Below are 26121 nucleotides of genomic sequence, written 5' to 3'. Positions count from 1 at the left end.
CACAGACAAGGGCAGCTAAGCTTCTGTCAAGAATACCAGCATGGGTCCATTTCACCTGTAAGAATCCAATTTTATGAAGGTGGTCAAGATTTCACATTTAAGGTGTTTTGAGAGCTTAGTGAAGATACAGTAGGGGTTGCTTAAATGATTCTTGTTCTCATTAGGGTTGGAGGGAACATTCTGGATACCTCAAATCATATAGTTGGCAACCACCAACAGAGCTCATACGAAGAGAGTGTCTGCCAACTATCCACTCTCCTGAACTCAAAGGAGATTCTGGCCATTCAGTGCCTAGGCTGCCCCTAGAACAGCAAGTTTCTCACCTAAATGCATCTTCATGGGACACATAAGACATTCAGCAACAAATCCTTAAATACTTTCAAATGAAAAGGAGATGATGATAAGGCCCTTGAAGATAGGAACCTCAACAGATAGCATTCATCATAATCTCTACCCCAAAGTGGGTGACAGGAATGAGAACACTGACAGTAAAACAAATTAAAAGCTTGTTTTTGTTTAGGAATCAAAATATACACACACAAAAACACACACATTCCTATATATATCCTGACTAAATATTTGAGTCAAATGTGTATAACTCTTCCTGAGAGCTAAAACACTGAGCAACCCAAACTAAATAGGCTTCATTTAAGACCTGAAAAGTGAGACTGAAACATGTTTAGACTGTTAAAAAAAAAAAAAAAATCTGTTAACGTGTTCTATTCTTGCATTTGGATAATGCTTTCAACTTTCCAAGATCCTTTGATAGCCATCACCTTCATACCCCCTCCTCCTCAGTAAGATCAATAGCAAAGGGATTTATCTCCCCAGTTGACCGCAGAATGTGAAAGCAGAAACCAGAGTGGGAACATGGCTGTCATACAACAATTTAGCTAGGTCCTTTCATCTTGGGCTCTTCTTCACATATTATTCCAAAAATGAATTATGTAACGAAGCACACAATTGTGTGGTTTGAGGCATTTGTTAAAACAAGGCCTTCAGGAAATCTTTGTATACCTTAAAAATTTAATAAACTTCAAGTATAGTTCATTGGGAAGCAAGCATGTCATGAAATTTAAAAGCAATATTATTACATACTGATGTAATATTACAACCTCTAAACTGCAAATGTGAGGCCCATATAGCCTCATGATTAAGAATATGAACTTTAAAATCAGACTAACCTGACTTCAAATACTCACACCCATATACACTTGCTATGTGCCATTTGGCAAGCTATCTAACTTCCCAAAGCCACAGTGTACTCATCAGCAAATTGGGAATAATAAGACTCACCTCTTAGAGCTGCTGGGAGGATTACATATAAATTTGCATCAGTGCCTAATATAGAGAACTTAAGAGACAGCAATTATTATTAGCTTATTCATAATCTCTTTCAGTAATTTCCAATTTTAGGTCCTACAATAAAGCAAAGTTTCTACCTCCCTCGAAAAGAAAATAATATGTATCTAGGACTACTGGAATGAGCTAAAATCCAAAAGCTTGAAATGTCACTTACAAAGTACTTTGTAATAATTCACACTAGTTAGTTTTTAAAGTTTAAAACTTACATAAGAATTTTATGAAGTTTTAGGATGTTCCCAGAATTGACAGGAGGGAAATTCCCTCCTGAACTAAAAAGCCAGAAACATTTCAGAGGGGAAGGAATCTTTCAGAGACCTACTCAAGGTTCCATGAAGGCACAGCTCTGATTTCCTCCAGGTTACCTGAGAACCAGGAGAGGCCCACCCCCTTTGAAGTTTCTCAGCCATCATCACTACCCCAGCACCCTTTCTAACCATAGATTTCTAAGTAAAAAAGGAAACTGCCTAAAATTGAAACTGCTTTGGTCTATTATTGGCTTGGTGACTGTAGGAAGACAATGGAGGAGGGGTAGCGGTAAGAGATGCTGATGGAAATATTCTGAGTCATCACTTCCTGGAAGAGGTGGCAGTGAACCCAAAGTTGGCTGGGGAGTCAGGGGGCTCAGGCTGGGTCCCAGCTCTGCCACAACCTCACAGGCACCGTGGGGATGTCACTTAAGTTCTGCGGATTGCCCTCTGTGATGTGACCCTCACAGCCCTCCCAGCTCTACATTCTTGTCATTCATAAATATCCCAGTGAATAAACCACCAGTGCTGCTCACCATCAGCCTGGAAACCTAAATGAACTTGCACTCCTGAGCACCGCAGCCGCCCTCACAAGCAAAAGCGGGCAGGACCGAGCAAGGAGGAGTAGAGCTGGCTCTGACTGAGCTGTTTGTTTGTGTAAAACAAACAACTGTTTTACTTCCTAACCACTTCCCCACACCCAGCCTCTCCCACCTGCACATGCGGCGCCCCAGCCCTGCTACACAATTCCCCGAGCAGTGCAGGGTAACCCCACTTGGAAACAATGCCCTGGGATAGCCTGAGCACTAGGGTAGCTGAAATCACTTTAAATTCTCTCTTAGATGCAAGATTATATAAAAGTATTCACTAAACTGTGAGCAGACACAGACGACTGTAAGATTCAGGTTTTAAAAGAAAACAACCTTAACAGCATTAAACCAAAAGTTGCAGCTTGCATTGGAATCACCGTTCATGCACCTGCGTGCCTTTGAGAGGAAGGACTGGCCTCTTTTTCATTTGTCTGATGCTAATTCCTATGGGCAGCTATTAACCCCTCCCCCCGATAAGGCAGGTCCTCATGACCACGTGCTGGATGAGTGAGTGAAGAAATGAATGCTGAGCTGCCCAAATAAGGAGGCAAAGGAGGATGATGCTTACACAGCTCCTTGAATTCTGTAGTCACTTTGGCTTCATGGGTTATTTAATATTCTCTCTCATTCATGTTCTCTCTCCATCTCCGGCCCCCACCCCCAATGCATTCAGTCTGACTGAATACCACTCAAAATATTTTCTCATTTAGAGAAGAAAACAGGAATTTGCCACTTGTCTGCCTCTATTCTGTTGCCTGTCAGCCTTCGGCAAATATTTCAATCCTGGGTCTTTGCCTGCTGTTAACCTTTCTCCTTTAACCTTTGGCCCTGCCCTCTTCAAATCTTCCAGGCTTTACCTTCTCATCTTTCCAGCTCAGACACTCCACCGCAGAGCTGACTTCTCTGACTACTATGTTCAACCAAAGGGAGATATGACAACACCCCTAAAGCAATCGAAGTCAAAGGAGAGCTTCTGCTTGCGTGATCAAAAGATGATTAGACACATTTGCACATCATGGTGGATGGGACTCTTCCTGTAACTGGGCTCCCATTCTCACTAGCCTAAATGTGGCCTCCCAGCCTTCAGTGCCTTTTTTCTAGTCCAGCCACTTCCAAATCCTAACTACCTCAAGTGGGCAGGTCACTGTGATTAGAGGCTCAGGGTTGGCTGTCAGATGTACACATAAGATGCAGATCAGGTCCACCAGGGACTGAGGATGCACAGCTCCTGGTGGACTTTTCACGTTTGGCCAAATCACATAACCATTGCCTTCCAAACCCCTGCCCCTCCTTCTCCCAATCACTGCAACTTCTCTGGTTCTAGCTAATCACCCCCATCCCACATCCCATTTTGTGACCACTAGCAGTCACCCTTTTCCCATTCTTGTCTGTGTCCACCAATATGTGACCTGTGCTATTCCTGGGTATTTCTGCAAGTTTGGGGGGAAGGTGGGGAATATTTAAGGACCTTTTCTTTGGCAATGACCAGTCTGCTGTCTAATAGCACTGCTTCTAATGTAATTAATTGTGCCGTCTCTTGGTTCATTAGAAATGAGATCCCCAGGCCGCAGCCAGCATAATGCAGGGTAAATCATGTTTAAGTAACCACATAACTAGTGGGTCAGTTTTATGTTTCATCTTGGTTGCGACCATTATTTAGCTGGGTTCTCAAAGTGCCTGTCAGTGAGGCTTTCATGTCAGGCCAGTATTAAAAGACGAATGTTTTCTCCCCTCCCCACCCCCATTTCTAGCCCCTCTTCTCTGAATGCTGCATGTACAGGGCAGCTAGGAAATAAAGGCTCCTTTATCTGATCCTCCTAGACAGAGCCATGTCAGTTCAGGAGGATTCAGGAGAGAAGTGCCAAACTGTAATAAGATGGGCCAAGCAAATAGGCAGGCAGACTCCCGTGCAGTGGCAATGAATGGCCACAGTAATCGAGTGTCCCGTCTCTTCTTTAGCACCCAGCATTGTGAGGATTAGAAAGGATTTTTTTTTCCAGACTTTCATTGATTGGCCATGTGATCCTGGACAAATCATGAAACATCCTGATTTGGACTCTATCCTCATCTGTAAAGGGAAGATTGCTCTGATGATCTTCAAGGTCTCTTTCAGCTTTAATATTCTTTACGTGTATCCATCAAGCACTGGGAAGCAGTCTGGCCCACTCAGATGGCTATGGAGAATGCCCCCTACAGCATAAAAAAAAGGGTCTTCTGAAGAGATGAAAGCACCAACTTTTTTATAGCCAGAGTTTGCCCAGTATAAAGGAAAGTAAGAGGAAGAGAAGGAAAAAGCAGGATGTCCTTTTTTTACAAAAGGGAAATTAAGGTGCAGTTTCACAACATCATAGAGAGAATAAATTACTGGTGCTTTTAGACATAAACACAGAAGAACTCCAACTTTTTTCCCAGATTTTTATCCTATTATATCAACCTTCCCGTAGGATGCCCTGATGATAAGCAAAAGGAGCATTTTCACTTTTTAATTTTTGTAGATTTGTGTTTACCATTTTCCCTAGGATGCCAGCCTGGACATCCCAGAAGTCTAGCATGAGAGCCCTCCTGACCACACACCCTACATAATCTTCTGTCTTCCACACTCCCTCAGGAGCAAAGCCTTTGGTGGTCAATGGACGATGATAACCAATCCCTCCATGCATGACCTCCAGAACTTAGTTCATCCCATCCACAGAGCATGTGTTGCTCATCATGCATCACTTCTACTCCATGGAAGCTCCCTGAAGACAAGGGTAATGGAGGTCACGAAGCCTTTAGATCCCTACAGCATACGGTGCACCACTTGTCTCCAGTAGGCTCCCTGCAAACACTTGTAGAATGAATGCAGGTGAAACAACAATATCTTTGACACAGAACTATTTGGTCACACTGGTAGCACATACCTCTCTTAGCTTTTAACTAGGATGTAAACTGCCCTAAACATGTTCTACCTCTTTCAGAACACACACCACCAATTAAGAACTGAAGCTGAAGCAAAGACGGGAGAGAAATTAGGGCAGCAGGAGACTCAGAGGAGAAGTAAAGGATAGGAGCGCAAGAAGGCTATTGGAGATACTGACGAGGAATGTCCAAAAATGACATAGATAGGATCTCCCAGGATTCCTCCCTCTCCTCCTAAGCCCAGAGCCCCATCAAAGCCAGTCCCCAAGACATCTATTTCTACAGCATACCAACACACACATACATGTCCACTCAGACGCCCTCTCACATACACATGTCCAGACACCCTCCAGTTGGCAAACAAGTGACAGTACGCAAATTAGCAGAAGCCACAAAGATTTGCTTCGGTGGGGAGCCTGAACAAACAAGGTACAATTTTGCAAGTGGCCACAGATGGCTTAGCTTCTCTCCTTACAATGGACACTAACAAGATTTGCCATAACTAATTCATTCTTTCACACCATTGCCCTGTTCCCCCACCTTCTGAGGGTGGGGGAAATTCCCCATCATGGCCATATGCATTTTTGTTCCTTTCTAACACACAAAAAGTGCAATTTGTTACTCCTCATTGTGTATGGGTAGATCCCACCTAAAGGAGTTAAGAAAGGTTTGAGAGGAAATGATGGTGGAAGCAAACATATGCTGGCTTTTCTCTCCCATTTCAGCTGTTTGGAGAAGGGGTGGAAAAGCAGATATTTACTGAGTCCTATACTGAGCTGGAGAACTCAGTAGTAGCAGAGGAATGGGTACGAACCATAGCAGAAAACAAAACAGTGAAACAGACAGCTGGAAACAAAAGTCCACAGCAAAATACTGGATTTGGAAACTTTGTGGACACCTTAAGCTCTTCTTCACTCCAGGCACTTTCTAATCAGCTTTTCATAAGTGTCCCTAACACACAATCAATGGATTCTTAAGAAAATGACTGAGTTTCTCTAACTCACAGGAATCAAAATGTTGGAGGCATTCCTTTGTACCTGCCTGAAGGCTCTTTAGGCCTCTTCAGGGTGATAGCAAAAACCAAGGGCACTTCCTCTCTTCACTGGGGGCTGCAGTAGACCTCTGTTTCTTGTCCACTCTGGGCTTGCTTCCCTCCATTGCTGCTGTATTTTGATTTCTTAAAGCAGCTCTCTGCAGACACCCGCATTCTCTTCTCCCCAACTTGGGAGCGGGTGGCAACATATCTTTCTTGACGCACTCAGGAAGAAGTCGGATCTCCCTATCTGCTCTCCCAAGGCTCTCCTGCACTCCAGATTTCCAGGTAAACCTTGCAGGCCAGCCCAACGGATTCAAGGCAGACAGTGAGCATCCTGCCCCCTGGACAATGGTTCAATCAATGCCCTGGCCACTTTTTCCTCCTGCCTACATCCTCTGCTTCCCTCAAGGCCCATTCAAGCTTCCTCTCTTCATTCATCCTTCTCTGGATTCTTCACACACCCCAGCATCTGGCACAAGATGACCATCACACTTGGGCCTAACCTTCCCAACCAAAGGTGAAGCTTGGAGGCTTCTTTGAAGGCCAAACAAGTCTGTATATACCTGGAGTGATGGCTCTGTATCCTTTCACCTGCCCGGATTTTCATTCTTAGTCATCATTCATATCAAGTGTAGCAGAATATGTCTATACTCTTTTTTCAAATAAATATGTATTTTATACTTATAGGCAGCTACTTAACAAAACTATGCATGTCATTATATTAATAATTAGGTCAAATCAAGTCCATTTATTAATATGCCTCCTAGTTACATGAATCAGTATTTATACGGGAATTTATTGGAATATCACAGTTGGAAAAGACTTTTGTATATTCTGCTTCATTGCCTTCATTTCAAGATGTGACTCCTGAGAACAAGAGGCAGTGAGGAAACCCAGGTGGTTAGGAGCAGAGACTAATCCCCTGCTTCTCAGTCAGGGCTCTATTGCATTGTATACAATATCTATCTTCCCAGAGGCCAGACACACACACATACATGTATGTGCACCTAACACCAAATACTCTCTAATGCACACACCAAACCACACCACCTTCTTAGGGCTTAGGGCTCCTCAGACAGAGCTCATCAGAGAAACATGATGACAGAAGAATGTATGTGACTGTGCATCCTTCTCTGATGTTCTCTAGATTTGACTTGGATTATCTCCTAAATATATGTCTTCCTCTCCAGCTCTTTGCCTCCACTGCCCGCAGGCTGAACCCCATAGCCGGGCTGTCCTCTTCTGAGAAAGGAAAGCTCCAAGGACGAGCAGTTGTCTCCCTGTGTTAAATGAGATGAGCAGGAGCAGCCACTGCTGCACAGCAGTCAGGCCCAGATGGAGAGGGCTCTGCTGCAGGCCTAATATCGGGAGCAGAGGTCAGCTGTCATTTAGGAATGAAGCCAGAAGGAAAGCCAGGCATCCAGAAGATCAGCACCTGCTCCTCCCTAGAGGTGGTGGGGACACAGCTGGTCCAGCCCGTGGAGGCCCCTCTCAGGCCCACCTGCACAGCTGCCCCCAAGGGGGTGTGAGCAGTGGCTTCCACACTAGTAGAAAGCCACCGGTACCTCGGGTGGAGCAGTAAGTACTTCTGAGAGGGTCCAGGACCAAAGGCCAAGCTCATCCAGGAGTGCCCGCTTTCTCACCAGTTCTTCCGTCCCTCCTCTGCAATGGTTGCCTGGACTGAGAGAGCCTTTCAGAGGCAGCCCTTCCCCCAGCCCATAAGCATGAGCGAATTCTCTGCCCCCCACCCCACCTCTTCTTTCAGATGCCAAACTTCCCTCCCTCCCTTTGCAGGGACCAACTCTCACATGGCCTCCACCCTTGCACCTGATTTGCCCCAGTAACCGGAGATTTCTACTTTTCTACTTTCATCTCCTCCACTCTTTTCTGGGTTCTGCTCCCTCTAACAAAACGTGTGACATGATTTTTCAGGTTTTCAGCCAACCTTGCTTTTCTCTCTTCTTCTTTCTATGCTGGAAATCTCAAGGACATCCCACTGATTAAATGCATCAGTACCATAAACCACATGTGTCTCACAGAATGGATGCCTTCAACTCACGTCTCATCTTGTTCTGCTTCGAGGTACTTCTCGTCTTTCTTTTTAATTAGCCAGGGACTGTCCCTCTCACTCAGTCAAATCAACCAGTCAACTACAAGGTATTTTTTTGCAAATTCTGACATCCTTCTTCCTAGTTGAGGTGTTATGAAGAAGCTTTTCTGTCTCAGTTCCTACTTTGAGGTAGCCTGCAAATCAGACAGACAACATTACCCCACTTAAGAATAATGCCCGGGCTTCCCTGGTGGCGCAGTGGTTGAGAGTCTGCCTGCCGATTCAGGGGACGTGGGTTCGTGCCCCGGTCCAGGAGGATCCCACATGCCGCGGAGTGGCTGGGCCCGTGAGCCATGGCCACTGAGCCTGCGCGTCCGGAGCCTGTGCTCTGCAACAGGAGAAGCCACAACAGTGAGAGGCCCGTGTACAGCAAAAAAAAAAAAAAAAAAAAAAAAAGGAATAATGCCCAGTTATAACTAACTCCATGATAGTGCATAGGGATTGAAGAAAATACCTTTTATTAAATGAGTGTATAAATGAATGAATGACTCAGTGATGCAGAAGAAAGGGAGCACTGTGAATGGGACAGTTAGCATCAGCAGGGGTACCCAAGTACTGCTCAGCTCAGCTCTATGACTCTTTGTTGGGTCATCTTTCTCAGGTCCAGCAGAGCCCACTGTTCTGAAGTCAACATTCTCTTTTTACTATTTCCTCCTGTTCTCCTGCTCTCACACCTCTGGGATCTGCAGCCTCAGGTAAAACAGAGCTAGAAAGGGAGCCTGGCTACCGAGTCAGCTGGCAGAGCTGAAAGTAGGGACCATTCTTCTTGGCCCCTGGCCCACTGCCCCTGTACCCACTACCACCCAGCTTACAGATACCAGCACTTAAAACCTCTCTCACCTAGTCCACTGTGTCTATATGCTGTCTTCTCTTGCTCTCTCTCTCTGAATTGCTTCAGGCGAGATTAGTTTTTACTCTTGGATTGTATTAGAAAGTGAAGGAGAGACCAGTTAGTAAAAATTACTTCAGTTTGCATAGTAAGGTTCTGAATAAGACTTTATCGGAGAGTTTCAGGAGCACAGCTGGGTACATTGCTACGTCAAGTCACCATATTTCTTATAATTCACATTAATAGGTGCCTACAATGTATTTTAAGATAGTAAAATAAATACAGACACACATGCATTGTAAGTTATCTAGGAAAATTCTATATCCTTAGGAGGAAGCAAAAGAGAAACCATTGGCCTCTCTCTCTGTTGTGTTTGTTTTATTTTATATTCCATTCTAGGGGGATCCTCCAGTCCCCCGATGCTCTGTGTCATAATTCCAGCCTAACAGTGAGAGGATGGAGGAGATGGCATGTTTAAAAACAGCTTTATGGATTTTATGGGTTTTCACCAATTTACAGAATTCATCATGTGTTCATTCCCTGACCTCTCCTCTCATCACCATAAAGGAGCAAAACATACCCTTGGTTTGTTAAAGGCTCTCACCCAGGAAAGCCCATGAGTGAAGGTTGGGAGTGTGTGTAGCAAGCGAGGGCTGGGCGTGCAAGGCCAGAGGCCGGCAGGGTGCTCTGCTCACAAAGCTGCAGGACCACTTGAGAAGATACCTCAGAGCATCTCCTGAACCTGCTGAGACGATTTTCACTTATTTTGTGGAACATGGCAGAAAAAGAGAACAAATGCACAAGGTGCAGGAATAGAAGAGCTTATAAAACTTTCACAAGATTTGACCAAACTGTCCCTCTGGGTTCTCAGGCATCTAGCTATTCTGGTCCCAGTTTACAGAGAAATGGAAACTCTGAGAAGGCACCTGCTTGTGGGTCTCAGGAGGGCAGGCTTAGAACCTTGGGCTTGGGCTCAACCCCCCGAGCCCTGAGTGAGGAGCTGCCTCAGGGCTCAGAGGGTGGACATGCTGGGATCCCAGCTTCCCGACCCTGAGACTGAGGCCAGGCACTGGAGGTTTCTGCACCTCACTGCATACAACTGTAAAATGGGGATAATAACATCTCCACTGCCGTGGTGGGGCGGATTTAGTAGACAGTGTGTGTCGAGTGCTTGGCAACGTTCCCGGCTGCGCTCAGCAACAAAATGGTGGCTGTGGCTCTGCTCAGGAAAGCAGCCTGCGTGGCCAGTTGCTTTTCCCTGTGGTTCAAGTTTTCCATAAAAGAATGACTCTCCTCTGCCTCTGATGCACAGTTCATATTCCTCAGCAGGAAATGAGGAAACGTAAGAGGCTGTACACCAAAGGATCTCCAAGCAAACATCCAAGGACAGCAAGGCCTAAGCTTAAGCAACCAGTAAGATTTTGTGTGACTTACAAAATGAGGTGGGAACAGGAAGAAATACTTTTCTTAGTGATGGTTTTAATTTTTTTCTGTTTTGTATTTGTTTTTATTTTTTCCACCCCCGCTAAAGGATTAACATGCAGGTTCTTAAACAAGGGGGTCCCCCATTTACAGCTGACAGCGGCAGCTGCAACTTCTGACTCTCCTGCAGAATGGCAGGGAATCGAATCAAAAAGAAAAGCAAGTGGACAACCTTTCCTCCGGGAGCACGAAACACAATACCAGCCTCTCGCCAAACCCAGCAGACCCCAGCTCTGATTGGAGGTTGCCTTGGAACAAAGGGAAATTGGTATTTAAAAAAAGATCTTCTGAAAGCCAACTCAGCAGATGGTTTTTTCCTGGGCTCCAAGAGAGGGGGGTGGGGCAGGGAGGTGGGGGTAGGGGAAGGATGCAGGGATAACCCAACTGCCACCAGGATACAGATGACTGAGAAGTGACAAAGATGGGTAAAGAAGGCTGACCTCTCGCCCCAGAATTTCACAAAGGGCAATTACACCATGTGGTGGTGATCTGGACTAGGCCGCTGATCACATCCAACCTGCAGCTGCTGTTGATCACAGCCACGTCTGGGGGCTTTATCCAAAGCTGGGGAAGACAGAGCCTAGGGATATTAGAGGAAGCCTGGAAAAGTTTAATTAGAGACTACAGTTTGATAAGAATCTACTATAGGGTAGTTCTACAGAAAAACACCTTCAATTTCCATTGCACTTTTAACATTTCAGAACCACTTTACAACCGTGCGCTCAGATTATCTTCAAAATAATGTGTAAGGAAGAGACACAGTATTAATCCCCTGTTAAATACGAGAAAACAGAGATTCACTTGCTAAAAGCAGAAGGACTCAAAACCAGAACCCCCAGCATGGAGTGGTCACCCTGCCCTCAAGTCTCAGGCCAGACAGGGTTCATGGAATCTTGTTTTGGACAGGTCCTTTGCTGAATCCCACATTTTCAGTCCAAACCAGGACACCTAAGTATACTTTTGTAAACAGCTTCTAGACTAAGTCTCAGTGAGCCTATTATCCATAGCTCTGTGCTTCACGTACTGCCAGCTATCACTTCTTACCATGTCTCACTGCTGCCATGCCCTGATGAGGAATGTTCTCCAGCGGGGAGGTGGCTGTGGGTCTCCGGGATGAAGCTACAATGCCCAGGTTCACCCACAGCCTAGACTGGGAACATGCAGGAGGAGCAATTAGGTGAGCTGCATAGGACTCAACTATTCTCTCCTTGAGGAGGTACCAGCAGGACCAGCTAAAGTGCACCATTCAACGATGGTGTCCTACTGCTAGAAACCAAGAGACCAAGGGTCTGATAAGGTTTGAGTCTCTCCACTCCCTCTCCCCTGGTAATTAGTTGTAACCTAGGGCAAGCCAGATTAAAAACCCTCAAAGTCCCTCCCTCAGTCTTTAAAACAGGGAGGAATAACAGCTGCTTCATGGAACTATCCCCAAAACAACCCAGAAAGAGGTCACAGTTGGGCGATGCAAACCCTTTGTAAAGGTACTGGGCAGATGTGACGGTTGCTACCAATTTTCCACACTATGCATTATCTGAAACATTTATTTTGACAGTATGTTGTATGTACTGTCCTGGGTTTTTCCCTAAATGCTCTGAGATCAATTCTTCCTAATAAGAACTGTGTATACCCCACACAGCATTTATGCTGAACACAACATACAACTCTGTAGATTCATGTAGAATTCAGATGCTTCAGCTCTGCTATGGTATATCTGGATGGGAGCACAGAAAAGGCAGCACGATGAAAAGTTTCAGATGTTTCTAAAAAACCAATGCAAAATATACAGGGCTGACTAGGCAGAAACTGTTCTGATAGAAAAGAGAGTTTTTTTCCATAGAGCCACCTTCATTGGCACAGAGCTAACAAGAACTCGTTTAACACCCAGGCCAGGAAATAAAAGACGCAGCTTCTGTCCTCAGAGAGCTTACACCGTAACCGAGAAGAAAATACTTTACCTTTGCTGACACACTTTTAAAACTTTTTTAGTTAGATCCAAAAAGGCCACTATGTAAATGAGAAACCAGGTTCACAGATGGTGGAGAACCATCTAGGGATGCCCCAGTACGAAAGCACAGAAGAGGAACTCTGAGTGAGAGGGCATCTACATTTCAAAGTTGCCCTATTTCTGTGCCTTCTGCGTAGTCCACAGACCCTATCTAGACCATCTGACTAATATTTGACGCAGATCCCTGCCTAGAACTATGCACAAAGAAATGATAAGAAGGATAATGCAAACCCCTGCATTTTGGCCCAGAGTCCACTGTATGTAGGATGTGATGATTTGGACCAGCAAAAGTAGCAGAAGGCAATATTAAACTGGAGTCTCCTTGACCTTGAGCTCAGTATACACTAACAATGATGAAGCTGCCATAAAGCTGATATAGCCTGGGGTCCTGTTAATAGAGATACTATGCTTAGAGTGGAGGAGGGCACAGTCCCCTGCAGCCCCAGACCACCTTCCAGTTTTGTCCTCTGCTCTGTGAGCCCTCCCCACTGATGCCTTTTAGGAAGGACACTGACAAACTAGCATACCTGGCATAGGAACCAAGGTGCTTTGGCATCAGGAAACGATGGAATCCCAGGAACAGTGTCAGGAACTGGAAATATTTAGGCTTTAAAAGAATGATTTTAGGGCTTCCCTGGTGGCGCAGTGGTTGAGAGTCCGCCTGCCGATGCAGGGGACACGGGTTCGTGCCCCGGTTCGGGAAGACCCACATGCCGCGGAGCGGCTGGGCCCGTGAGCCATGGCCGCTGAGCCTGCGCGTCCGGAGCCTGTGCTCCGCAACGGGAGAGGCCACAACAGGGAGAGGCCCGCGTACCGCAAAAAAAAAAAAAAAAAAAAGAATGATTTTAGTGCAACGTAAGAAGGAGCTTTACTAAAAGCAGAGCTGCCTCAAGAGGTAGCAGCGAGCCTCCTCCCTGAGGGCCATTGAGCAGCAGCCAAATAACTGTCCATGAGGGATTTTGGAAGGTGTCTTCTGTTTGTTTATGAGGGAGGCTGGAATGGAAATATTCAGAGGATCTTCTGACTCTCAGTGAAGTCCATGATGCTGGAAGTGTGACCCAATTGTGGACCCATTCTTTCCTTTTGACCCATTGCTTCTGTGGTTGGCCTTTGCCTGCCTCCTGACCTGGTGCCAGATTCTAGCCTGTGTCAGGTTTAACTCCTGGTTCTCAGACCCTTTCTGGATCTCCTAATCTTGCCTTCCTTCATGACCCAACGGCACCCATATCCCACCATGGTGCTGCCCTGCCACTTACTCAATGGCAGTAATCCAGTGGGAAGACTGGGAAGTTCAGGAACCTGATGATGCAAGAAAGAGCCACACAGACAAATAAATCCGTGTCCACCTCTTGCTCCCCTGAAAGGACAAGGATGGAGAAATCACGGAGATTCCCACTGTATGCTACAAATAGATCTCCTTTAACCACACCCATGATCCGCTCCCTTAAGGCTGTTCTCCAGAGATACAGTCTGTTGTGAACAGTGCTGAAACCCCCGATTTGTTTAGTGCTGTGAATGGGTTCTCATTCACAGCACTAAACAAATGAACTAACTGGCCTGGCATGAAAGGCTGCCCACGTTCCCGGGCACAATGCAAATGATTACTTCTTATTGGCAACGCATGGTGGTCCACCTTGAAGGCCAGAACAGCTGTCTGTCCACGTCCCTTCAAGGATTCTCTACCCACTCTGTTCCATCTCCACCAATCCTCCCTCCCCAACTGTGAAACTGGCCGAAGAAGACACTGTGGGAAAAACACCATAAACAAGGTCTAGAGAAACACACTGAAGCAACCCGCATTTGATACTAATGATGATTATCAAATGACCTCAAGGGCCAGGTACCAAGATGGGAACTGCTTGGATTTTTCAGAGTCAGTAAAGGCCTCCACTCTTTCCCCTGGTGAGGTCAGAGGCTAGTGGGGAGGTGAGGGAAGTTAGTCTGAGGAGGGAGGGGCAGGCAAGAGTAAAAACAAACCTGGGGCTTCAGAGGCAAAGGCACACTCCAGGGACAGACGGAGGCCCCCTGCCTTCATAGGCCAAGATCCAATGGAATACTATGGAAGGTGGGAAGGAGCCCTAGAAGTTATGTCATCCAAACCTACCCTCAATGCAGGGATTGGGCTGGCTGTCCGTGTTCTGACAGCGGCCTCAGCTTGCACCAAGGGCTTGCGGCTTCACCAGACAGCACATAATTCAGACTCCTGCACACACTGCATACAACTGCTAGTCCATGTGGGTGTTTGCATGCTGTGTCTGTCTGCACACCTCCTGGGAACTTGGCTCTACTGAGTTTCTGCCTTCCCCACTGGCAGCCTCTCCCTCTGGCCACTGGTTCCACTTGTGGGCATGCGGGGAGCAGAGCCTTAATGCCACCTTCCAAGTCAAGTCACCCTGAGGACCAAACGAGTTGAAACCATTTCCCCAAAGTAACTTGGCCATGTGAAAATTATAACACAAATTTTTAGCTTATTGTGGATAAACCAAACCCCTATAACACAAGGCTTCATTGCCTCATGTGTTTGATTTCTGTATGTAAGGCAGTCAGGAGCCTGAACCAATGCCTGGGGCCCAGGCTTTGAGAACCTCACTGCCACATCCCCATGTTCTCTGCCTAGGCAGCCCTTAACCAGACCCAGTGACTTCCTGACCAAAATGACTCATGTCTCATGAACAAGAAAGGCAGGAGAGGGACATCCTGGGATGTCCTGCATTGTAGTGTTTTGAAGGTGGGATGTTTTTCACTTAAAGTTGCAGGAATCAGAAGACCCGAAGGATGGGGTAGAGAAGGGCAAAACAGGATTATTTCTCTTGCCTTTTATTAAAAATAAAAAAAGGCAATGCAACTGAAGGTCAACTGGAAATGCCTTAAGAGAGGACTTTTCAAGGATGTAGAATTGGGATGATGGAGAAGGGCGGGTGACTCTGCAAATGCTGGGAGCGTGGCAGGGGTGCAAGGAAGCACCAGCTGAACCCCACTTGGTTGTTCTTATGATACTACACCGAAAGTTTCATTTTGAGTCATGCTTTGAGCTTAGCAGCAATCCTGATTTGGCAGATAAGTGACCACAGAGATAAAAGACCTTTGAATCATCTCTAAATAAATCCCATACCAATTCTCACCACCAAGAAAAAAAAGCATTAGTGGCATGCTTTATTAGTAGATGCTTGTGCAGGCATCAGAAATAAGACACTGGCACCGCCACCCAGCCAACACAATTCAACATAGCCACGAGCAGTATTAAAACAGGATCAGCCTAAAGAAACACATGGCTTCTTAGACAGCCCACGCCTCCTAGGCACCCAGCACAACTGCAGGTCACTGTGTACCTAGCTGTGCCTGTACTGAGGAGGGTCCTGTGGGTGACCTGGAAGAGAGAGAAGCAGAACAGGAATAAAGGTGATGCACACTGAGTGAGGTGCTGTGCTAAGCGCACCAGGCACTTTCATCTCCACAAGACACCAGCAAAGAGGTGCTACTATTATCCTGGTTTTCACACAGTTAGGAAACTGTTTCAAGGGGTTAAGAAACTTGCTTAAGGTTATAGGGAGCCCAGGTTCTACTGCAGGTTCTCTGCAGAGAACCTGGTCTAGAATCAGGGGATCTGAGTTCAAATCCACTCTCAGGACAGGTACTCTTTCTAACAGATCCCTTATTTCTTACCTGAACAATTCAGGGAATGAATGACTCTCTATCAGATGAGAACACAATTTTCTTGCTTTTACTCTGACAGGTTTATCTTCAACGGCGCGGAGTTCACCAAAGGATGTTCCTTGTTGAAGTCCAAAATGAAACTAAGTACCAAGAGGAAAAGAGCCAGCACCATGCTTTAAACCCCCAGAGAATCCCAAACACAGGAAAAAAACAAGAAGCACACAAGGAGGGAAGAGGGGAACCAAACATTCCCAGAATATCTTCATGGAATGCAAGTCTGATAAATCTCACCACTTTTTAAGCTCAACTCTGACATTTGCTCCCACAATTTTAGGCCTTTTGACACTGGGGCAAAAAGGAAACAATCTGATAACAGAACAGTGGGTCCCTAAGAGAGGTCAAAAATTTTGTTTATAGTAACTAGTTTTCTTAAAGAGAAAGTCTTGTCTCATCTCACAGAATGACTCTTGAAGTTTCCAGTTTTTGGAAGAGAAATAAGGCTTCAGAGGTCAAAAGCTGTTGGTTTTCTTTTTCTTTCTTTCTTTTTTTAACATGCAAAAAACTGAGATCCAGGAAGGTAAAGCATTCTTATTGAAGCTGTTAATAACAGAGGCAGAGCTGGTACCTAGGGTTCCTGTCCCCAAGTCCAGTGTTCCTTCCCGAACACCAACTCCAGATGTCAAATGTAACCTGTTGCTCAGTAGATACAATTACTTTATGGAAAAGGTTTTTAGCTCTGAAATAACTATAGAGAAACCTATCCGGAAACAAAATTTTCAGGCAGTCTGATGAATAACTAGGAATGTGCTGCTTTAAAAAAAAATCTATAGAGAGAAAATATAAAATTAAACGAGAGGGGAAATTCAGCTTCTTGTGAAGAAATGCTGGCCAGACTTGCTCTCCCAGCCAGGTTGAGGATGCTGTAGGAGAAGAAGCTCATATACTCCCAGGACTTCAAAGCACCACATTCACATTCCCTGAGGAAGGGAGGGCAAGCCCTCAGCCAAGCAATGCACCTCAGAGTGACCAGAGAAGGGGCTGCGCAGATGATGGCGAGGGAGGGACGCCTGAACCCTAAGGAGGGTGGAAGGCTCTCTGTTGGATGCTCAGGACCACCCATCAGAGTGGATGAGGAGATGGCGATGGGTGCAGCACCAGAGGTCCAGCAATCTGAGCCACCTTTCATCCCCTGCCCAGCGTGCCCTCCCTCCTGCAGCCCCTCCAAACTGCTATAACCCATAGAGGGTCAGGCGAGAAATGTGCATCTCAGCAGTCTACAGGGGAAATGGAGAACCCTGGTGCAGCCCTCCTTACTGACAACTGTACTATCAAGACTCTCCTTTTATGCTTCTCTTCCCTATACCACTTTCGTCATGTTCCCTGGACCCCCAACCCTTCCTTTCCCCAATTCAAAGCCTGCTGAGCACTTCCATTATTTATAGAATTAAATGCAAACCCATTTATTTATTTGATATTCATCACTCTCTGCAATCTGATGCCAGACTGGCTTCCCATCTACATCACCTAAAAAGCCTTTTTTCCTCTCCCATACTTTGTGTGTTTGACACGAGGAAGGTGCTATTTGAAGTATGAGTACATGAATTTGTGACCTATTAGACTTCCCAAGAGAGGGTTATGAGTGCTCAAAAGAGAACACAGGGTCTTTCCATACACATATGATGATGTTCTACATGGGGTTACTAAGAAGGAATCCTGATCATGCTCCTAGGACCATCGCAGGCCCTGAGGAATATGAGGTTGAAGCCTCTGCTGCTAGAGAAAATAGGTTCTCCTGATGAAGCTGGGGGAAGGGGAACATTAAGTCTAAAGAAACAAAATAGAAGCAAATAACAATCCATAAGCACAATAAAGGAAGAAATAAGACTCTAACTCATGAGGCTTTGAAACACTTGGAATTTAAGACAGCAGGCCAGGTTATGATCCTGCCATCCTCGCCAATATGGGAAAGTGGGAGAGAAATGCCCTCATGCTGGATCCTCACCTCCCAGCAGCCCTTTCCCGTGTGGGCACTTGAGGCCTGGACTCCAGCATTGGCCAAACAGTCTAGAAGAACTGACTTCAAAGGTCAACTCTGCTTCTGCTTATCTGAAGCCACTGAGCCTCAATTTCCTCATCTGTAAATAAATACCATCTGTCCGACAGGACTGTAATAAGGACTAATAGAGAAAGTGAATACAGATAAAAGAGCTAGCCGAGGGTCTGCCACATGGCTCAATAAATCGGAACTATTACTATGACGTGTGCTCTGTAAATTACCCATTTTTTCCTAGAATCTTACATTGGGTTATATCATGTGGAAACTAGCATCTCTATTTGGCAGATGAGGAAACCAGGGCTTCAGCAAGGTTATATTCCAGATCCAGAGTCACAAAGCCAGTTGGTGCAAATAACCACACCACATTTTCTACCCTGGATCACTGTACAGTGCTTGTCTCAGAACACCCTCTCCTTCTCATGCCGCTGAACCTGGTGGGTGTCCTGACACCCACAGAAAGTCCTCAGAAAGAGGAGAGCTGCTAAACTCTGCCCAGCTGAGAGCCTCTTAAAATACAGTATGTTAACACGTATATATGGAATCTAAAAAAATATATATATATAGTTCTGAAGAACCTAGGGGGCAGGACATGAATAAAGACGCAGACGTAGAGAATGGACTTGAGGACACGGGGAGGGGGAAGGGTAAGCTGGGATGAAGTGAGAGAGTGGACTGGACATATATACACTAGCAAATGTAAAATAGATAGCTAGTGGGAAGCAGCCGCATAGCACAGGGAGATCAGCTTGGTGCTTTGTGACCACCTAGATGGGTGCGATAGGGAGGTGGGAGGGAGGGAGATGCAAGAAGGAAGAGATATGAGAACATATGTATATGTATAACTGATTCACTTTGTTATAAAGCAGAAACTAACACACCATTGTAAAGCAATTATACTCCAATAAAGATGTTAAAAAAAAAAAAAAACCTGTCACCGTTGGAACATTTTAAGTTCACATGTTATACCTGAACTTGCTTCTAGAGACTCATTCTCATGTTCTCTATTGTTTTTATTGAGTGACCTAGAAGGAAAGTAGAGGAAGCTTAAGTTATTATACCACTTACCTGAGTCAGTCTAAGATGTAACAACATGGGTGCTGTGATAAAGAGCAACGTGTATTTATGGGATCATCCATCTGCAACTCAGGACCTGCCCAAAGGACAATTCTGAGGCCCTAAAATATGTTCTGAGCTCTCTTTTCAGCCTCCACTTCTTACCAAATGCTGCTCTTACACCTCACATAAATCAATTCAACATAAACCCTCTTCCAGGCAGCATCTCAAGTGCCATCCTAAGTTTACATGGAAGGGAGGTGACCTGTCCGCTGGTTAGAAGAGTCCACACATCCTTGAGCCAGTGAAGTGGTACTTTCATGGGTCCCTCCTACCATCCTACTACTGAAGTGGCCCTGTTACCTGAAAATCTGTAACAACTCTCCAGTTTGGAGGATTGGGCCTAGGTCTGAAATTTGGAATAAAGCTCTTAAGCATACCACACATACATCTGCTGCACCCCACATCTCCTCACCCCACAGCAGTAGAACATGTACAGATAGAAGTAGCAGAAAACTAGCTGTGATATGTAAGGAATGCCATCATTATCCTACAGAACGTTCTTTTTACAAAAAACAATGAAAAAGCAAATCATTTGGGATCTAATATAAGCTGCCTTTGCCAAAGGCTGTCAAACAATGACTTGAACAAAATTGATTGGTCTGCAAAAGTAAAACAAACAAAAACAAAAAACAACACAAAAAAAGCACATAATGATTAACACTCATTTTTCCCCAGCCTCCAAGTTTGGAGGCTGAATCATTCAAAACAAAATGAAATAAAACAAAATCCTTGTTATCCTAAAACTCACTGTCCTTCCCCTAAGTCACGGGTCAACAAGTGTTTTTGGTCAGAACTAGATAGCAGATAGTTTAAGCTCTGAGGGCCATACACTCTCTGTCACAACTACTCAACTCTGCTGTCGAAGTGCAAAAGCAGCCATAGCCGAAATGTAAATAAATAGATGTGGCTCCATTCCAATAAAACTGTATTTATGGACAGGGAAATTTGAATTTCATATAATTTTCCCATCTTACAAAATATTATTCTCTTTTTGATTTTTTCCCAACCATTCTTTGCCTGTGGGCTGTATAAAAATAGGCGGGGGGCTGGAATTTGCCCACGGACTACAGTTTGCCAAACCTGTTCTAAGTCAGCATATATGATCAGGTGATACTACAGTTTGCCAAACCTGTTCTAAGTCAGCATATATGATCAGGTGATACCCAAGTAGGCATCTCCACCTGCTCAAGGACCAGCTCAACAGAGCCTTTTTCCAAGCTCTTAGCAAAGGACCTGAGTCCCAGGGGCCACTCCATGTACACTTCTTCAGTGAGCAACTTGCCTCAAAATAAAAAATCCAGAAGACTAGATTTTAGAGTGAGACACTGATCTGATGCTTACAAAATGCCACCCTCATCCTTTTCCCTATCTCAAATTACTGATCATGTACTTCCCATTCATACAAATAAATAAATTCTGCAAGCTCATTCCACTGAACTTTTCTGTACAAATGGTCAGCAAGATTTCCACCTCTCCACCTCAGCTCCAGCTTTTGCTTACTCCTTGTTTGCAAAACAACAGGCACTTGAAGAGTAATAAAGTTCACATTCTAATCCAATAGAGATCAGAGAACTTCCTATCATCTATCAAATGATTAAGACCCAGTACCGATAACTTTATTCGTTCATCTCTGGAAAGAATCGGCTCTAGGCATAACGTAGGAAGGATAAAGGAGTACAATATGAAGCAAGCTTCTAACAATTTAAAATTTTCATAGATATTCCCATTACAGTGCCAGCATAACACAGCACTGTACATTGAATTTCAGCCTTTCTCCTTCCTTTCTTCCCCCTCCAACTGCTCAGGCTTAGAAATGCATACTTGGTAAGTCACATATTCAAAGAAGCAATTTCTTCTCTCTTTCCAATAAAGCACAAAAGGGCATCCAACTTTTTGGGTGAGAATGACCAGCCTGAGAATTTCAGATATGAGAGTGGAGGTCCATTGCACATTTCAGCTTTGAAATCATCCCCATGTCACAAATTCCAGAGTTTTATTCTGGGGCATTCCAATAGACAGAAGCCTATATTTGGGAACAATCTTATGGCCTTAGGAAAGTAGTACTGACCAGGACAACTTACTCTCTTTCTAGGATAGTGAATTTGGGTTTGCACACCCAAAACTGTGGGCTGCTACTCAAATTCTGGCAGTGATGGGGATGGAGGGAAAACTGTTGCCACAGTTTTCAAGACTGCTCACCCACACAAAAATCCAACAACACTCTCTGTGCCATCTCAGTGCCCAGAGACAAAGATACTCATTTTCAAAGCTGAAGAGACCCGACTCCAAAGCAAAGGCTAACTTTCTGAGCCTGCTTGCATTTCTTTGCACCTGCTTGCAAAAACCTCAAAAGTTTCCATGTGCATCTAGATAATCCTTGGTTTTATGACAGAGAACCCAGAAAGCATCGCAAAGTTGTAAATGGGGAGGGGAGAGGGGAAAGCACTACCTCTATGCTATGTAAAAACACACCAATTTCTAAAGATTCCTTTGTGTTCCAAATGTTAAAGTAAATGGTCAACTGCCCTGGCTTGCCCAGGACTGAACCTGGATGCAGGACTTTCCGTTTAAAAACCAGGATAGTCTCAGCAAACTGTGGGTGTTGGTCACCCAGAAAAGTCTCTTCTAGTCCAAGTTTTTGGATTTTAACTTCGACAAATCTGCCAAAATGCCTAGCATAAGGAAGGGTACAAGCCCTACACTAAAGTAACAACATGATTCTTAGCAGCTTTATTGAAAATGACTACCCCAAAGTTCAAAAACCACTGTCAACGAAACACTACAGATTACCTCTGGGCTATAAAGGAGAGCGGTTCATTCATATAGACCATTTTATCTTCCATCATGTCCAGAGTCCAAATAATTATGATGTGGGGGAGAGAGTTACAAAGACTCTGGTTAACATCTACTACCTAGAACTGCAAAACTCTGTCAGCAAGAGGGCTCCTTTCAGAGCTGTTCACAAGACCCAGAGATTCTTGGAAACAAAAACTTTCTAGACTAGGGCAGCCCTCTGCTATCACAGCTGAGTGCCACAGCCCTCTGCTATCACAGCTGAGTGCCACACCCCTCCCAGAAAGGGAGGTCTCTGTAACCCTCTGTGACACAAAATAAATACAATGAAACCTAGATCCATACATTCCCAACCAAAGAACATCACTAAATCACCTAGAGAGCTGCTTTCCACACCCACATTGACTTTCATGAGGAAAATGACCATGTACCAAGTTCATTCAACACTCAATCTTAAAAGTCTACAGTTTGTTAGATAAAGCTTCATGTCAGTCCCCTACCCCTTCCCTTTCTCCAGCTCTAAAGTTCACCACCGGCTTCCAGGATAATGATCTCTCAGCCCTAGAAGAGCCTCATTTACTACAAAGACTGGGCTTCCTCAGTCAAGTAAGTGATTTATCTATTGTAGAAAGACTTACAGCAGTGATTGAAACCAAAAGGAGGTTATAACTGATCTTGACTGTTCTGACTGACCAAAATTTTCAACATCCTACTCTTGACTGTGAGAACAAATGCAAATATTAAAGCAAAAAAAACAAAAAACACCCTCAAATTTTGTCACAGCTTAGCCAGATCTGACCCAGCCAATTGGCTGCTACACAATAAATAGGAACTTCCAGGATTATAACCCTAGTAGTTTCTTTTTTGCTTTGTTTTGTTTTGGTTTTGGTCGATAGTATCCATAATAATAAATTGGATACTATACCGAGATATCAGAGACATTTATTCTGCAGGTCCTAAGTATTCCATCAAGGAGATTAGTAATTTATAAATAATTAAGTAATAAGCAAATAGACCCTTAAAGTTTGAGGATAAAATGGCAAAAACAAACAGGAAAAAACCTAGTCAACAGGGATCCCTACCTTCTTTTTGGAGTGGCTTCTTTCCTCCTCCTTTGTGGCTTTGCTATTTTTCCCAGCACGGGACACCTTCTGGTCCCCAGACTGCTTGATGGTGATCTTGATCTCGGGTGGGCATATATAGTTCTCCAGATTCTTTGGGGGTTTCTTAGCCCGCTTCGTGGTCTGAATCTTCAGCTTCAGGCTCCCCTCTGTGAAGTTTGCCTCCTTGATAGAAAACTCCTGTTCTTCCAGACCATCTCCTGCCACCCATTTCTCACTGTCTGCATTGGAGTTGGAATCCACATCCCGTCCTGAGCCCAGTTCATCCTCCTCCTCTGGCTCCATGCGTTCTCCGCCTACTGGGATCCCCTTCCCAGTCTCCGGAGCAGAGAGCAAAGGTTCCCCTGCACAGCCAGGAGCAGTCAAGGGCTTGGCTGAGGAGACCGGCAGGAATTCCGATTCACTCCCCCTTTGCCGGGAACCGCTTAAGACTTCCCTGGACTCCATGACAATCCTAGTCTCCAAGAGTTCTCAGGAGGGGGACGGGGAAAAGGGAAAAGGGAAAGGTGAGAAGAAAGGGCTCCCAAAATTCCAAGGAGAAAGTGGTCCAGCTGCTGGGTTCAGAGTCCCAGGGATGGAGACACGGTGAGGTTGTTCAGAAGGGATCAGATCTGCAACTGAGAAGCAGAGAGATAATTAGCCACGGCAGGAAGGAAAATGACCTCAAAGGTAACTCAAACTAAGTTCCAGAAGCCCCATCCCACCTCACTTATCTATGGCATCAGAAAAATAATGATTGGAAAGAAATCAAACCAGAAAGTGCACATCCCCAAATTATATTATATTGGAGCAGAGGGGGAAACACACGCGCACACACAGGCTTTCATTGAATTGTTATTAATTTTTATGGTTGTGGGCCCGAGAATAAAGATAAGAGAGGTGAGTCCTCCAGTCCAGTAACAAGCTAGATGCTTCTTATACTAAAGCCACAGCTGCCTGAGTCACCATCAAAGCCAACCATGATGAAAGGAAGTCTAAGAGCTGATGCTCAGGTCTGTGGAAACTGCATCTGGCTGGCTTCTTGCACAACTTCCCTCTCACATGTGAAGGGAAAACTGCAAAAACTGAACACAAAACTGAACACAGCCCTGGGCTGCCTGGGCCAAGCCCTCCATCCCCTCAGAAGAAGAACCTCTGGACCATTCTTCCTTTATTATCTTTCATTATGAATTATTTTAATCATGCACAAGTCTTGTCTTTATTTCTTAAAATAAACAAATGCAAAGCTTAGGTGAAGGCTTGTAAAAGGAAAACAAAAAGAGTTCAGTGAGAAATTACTTCTAATGCTGTGATTAATGCAAAACAAATGCTAAAAATGTTTCCAACACAAAAGTTATTTAATCATTATCAATCATTTAGATAAAAATAGTCACCCGAGACAGTTTTAATTCCCTTCCTAGACCTTAAATAAAGTGGCGTTATGTCTACATGACAACAAAAAAGAGAGGGGAGAGAGGGAGCATTGCACAGGCCTCTGGAAGTGCCAGGAATCCCCCCAGGATTTTTTATTCTGCCTTTCTCCTCACCAAACCATCATAGGATCAGTTAAACTATCATTCACCCTTATTCACTCCATGTCCCATTATTCCCAATTTCATACTCATCATTTTTAAAGCTCAAAACAAAGCCCAAATGCTCATTCTCAAGAGAAAACCTCAAGCCCTGGGGCCGCCCTCAACTTCAAGACATCATCTCCTTCTACCCCTGGCTGTAGGTAAGATTACATCCAAGCCTTCACAAATGGCTGAACACTCAGCAGAAGGCATTACAGCATACCTTAGGCTGCTACCTTTGAACCCATCAATTTAAGGAACTGACCAGCAAATGTGCCCACCAGAAAATGCCAAAAATGCCTGCAAACATACATTCAGAACAGCCAAGAACTGGAAACCGAGCAGGTACTTCCTCCCTCTGGAATCAGTACAATTTCAGCTGACGCCCTGTGAGGAAGCCAGCCAGCAAGGCAGCAGGGCTTCAAAATGGACCCTGCTCCCCAGAGAAGCCCAGGAACATACTCAGCTCCTGGAAACTGCGCAGCCCAACAGAAAGACACATTTACAACTGCTTCCACTTAGGGGAAAACCCAATGAATGCAGCACTTCTGCAAGAGAATTGGCTGCCTGGTGAGAGCACGAGCATCCTCCCCAAAGTTGTCAAGCAAACACTGGACTGCCACCTGTGCTCCATGCTACAAAAGGGACCAAGTCCCCACTTAGGAGCAGAGGAGGGCAGTTAGACCAGATGACACTATGTTTCCTTTACTTGTGAGATTCTTGTCTCATCTAGACTGATCTGCCTACCTGCCCAAAACCTTACATAGGTTTTAAAAAGTCATATTCAAGCCAACATTCATTGAGGCCTCTCTTACTAGTGTCAAGTAACACACTGCTGTTGGAGGCATCAAGATGCCTGAGAACCTGTCCCTATTTACCTCTACTGAGCAAAAAACCATACAAATTGGTAGCCATGTTTCTTATGGCAACAGTGTTCAGTGGTTCACTCCCTCTGGCAGGAATCTTCAGTGTTACATTTTAATTCCCTGGTACCTACCTGTAAAGCGTCCTTTGGTCAGAGCAAAAGCTGAGGCATATTCTCCATAAACTTTCCTAAACTAAATCTATTTGGACCTTTGAACCAGAGTAGGTCAATAGCTATTGCAGGTTCTGTGATGAGAGAAAAGAAGGTAAAATCTAAACTTTAGAGGAATAGACAGGAGTACGAAGTGGACAAATTATCTATATTGAGAAAGTATCTTCCCTTTAAAAAATGACTCACTTCAGAGTTTCTTATATTTAGTAGTATAAATCATTAACTAATTAAT

At 44.8% G+C, this 26121-nt stretch overlaps 1 protein-coding gene across 2 annotated transcripts in view; it reads right to left on the bottom strand.

The window, feature by feature from the left end:
• The window catches only part of SETBP1 (SET binding protein 1), a 378710-nt gene that overhangs the window by 334641 nt on the left and 17948 nt on the right, over positions 1–26121 (bottom strand). For both annotated transcript variants that reach the window (XM_060118586.1, XM_060118588.1), the window contains exon 2: positions 23262–23917. In XM_060118586.1, coding sequence (XP_059974569.1) covers positions 23262–23747 — 486 coding nt within the window. In that variant the 5' untranslated portion in view covers positions 23748–23917. The remainder of the gene's footprint in view (positions 1–23261; positions 23918–26121) is intronic.

This window comes from Mesoplodon densirostris, chromosome 15, assembly GCF_025265405.1.
Source record: "Mesoplodon densirostris isolate mMesDen1 chromosome 15, mMesDen1 primary haplotype, whole genome shotgun sequence".
Lineage (NCBI taxonomy): Eukaryota > Metazoa > Chordata > Mammalia > Artiodactyla > Ziphiidae > Mesoplodon > Mesoplodon densirostris.
This window is presented reverse-complemented; position numbering and strand designations above follow the sequence as displayed.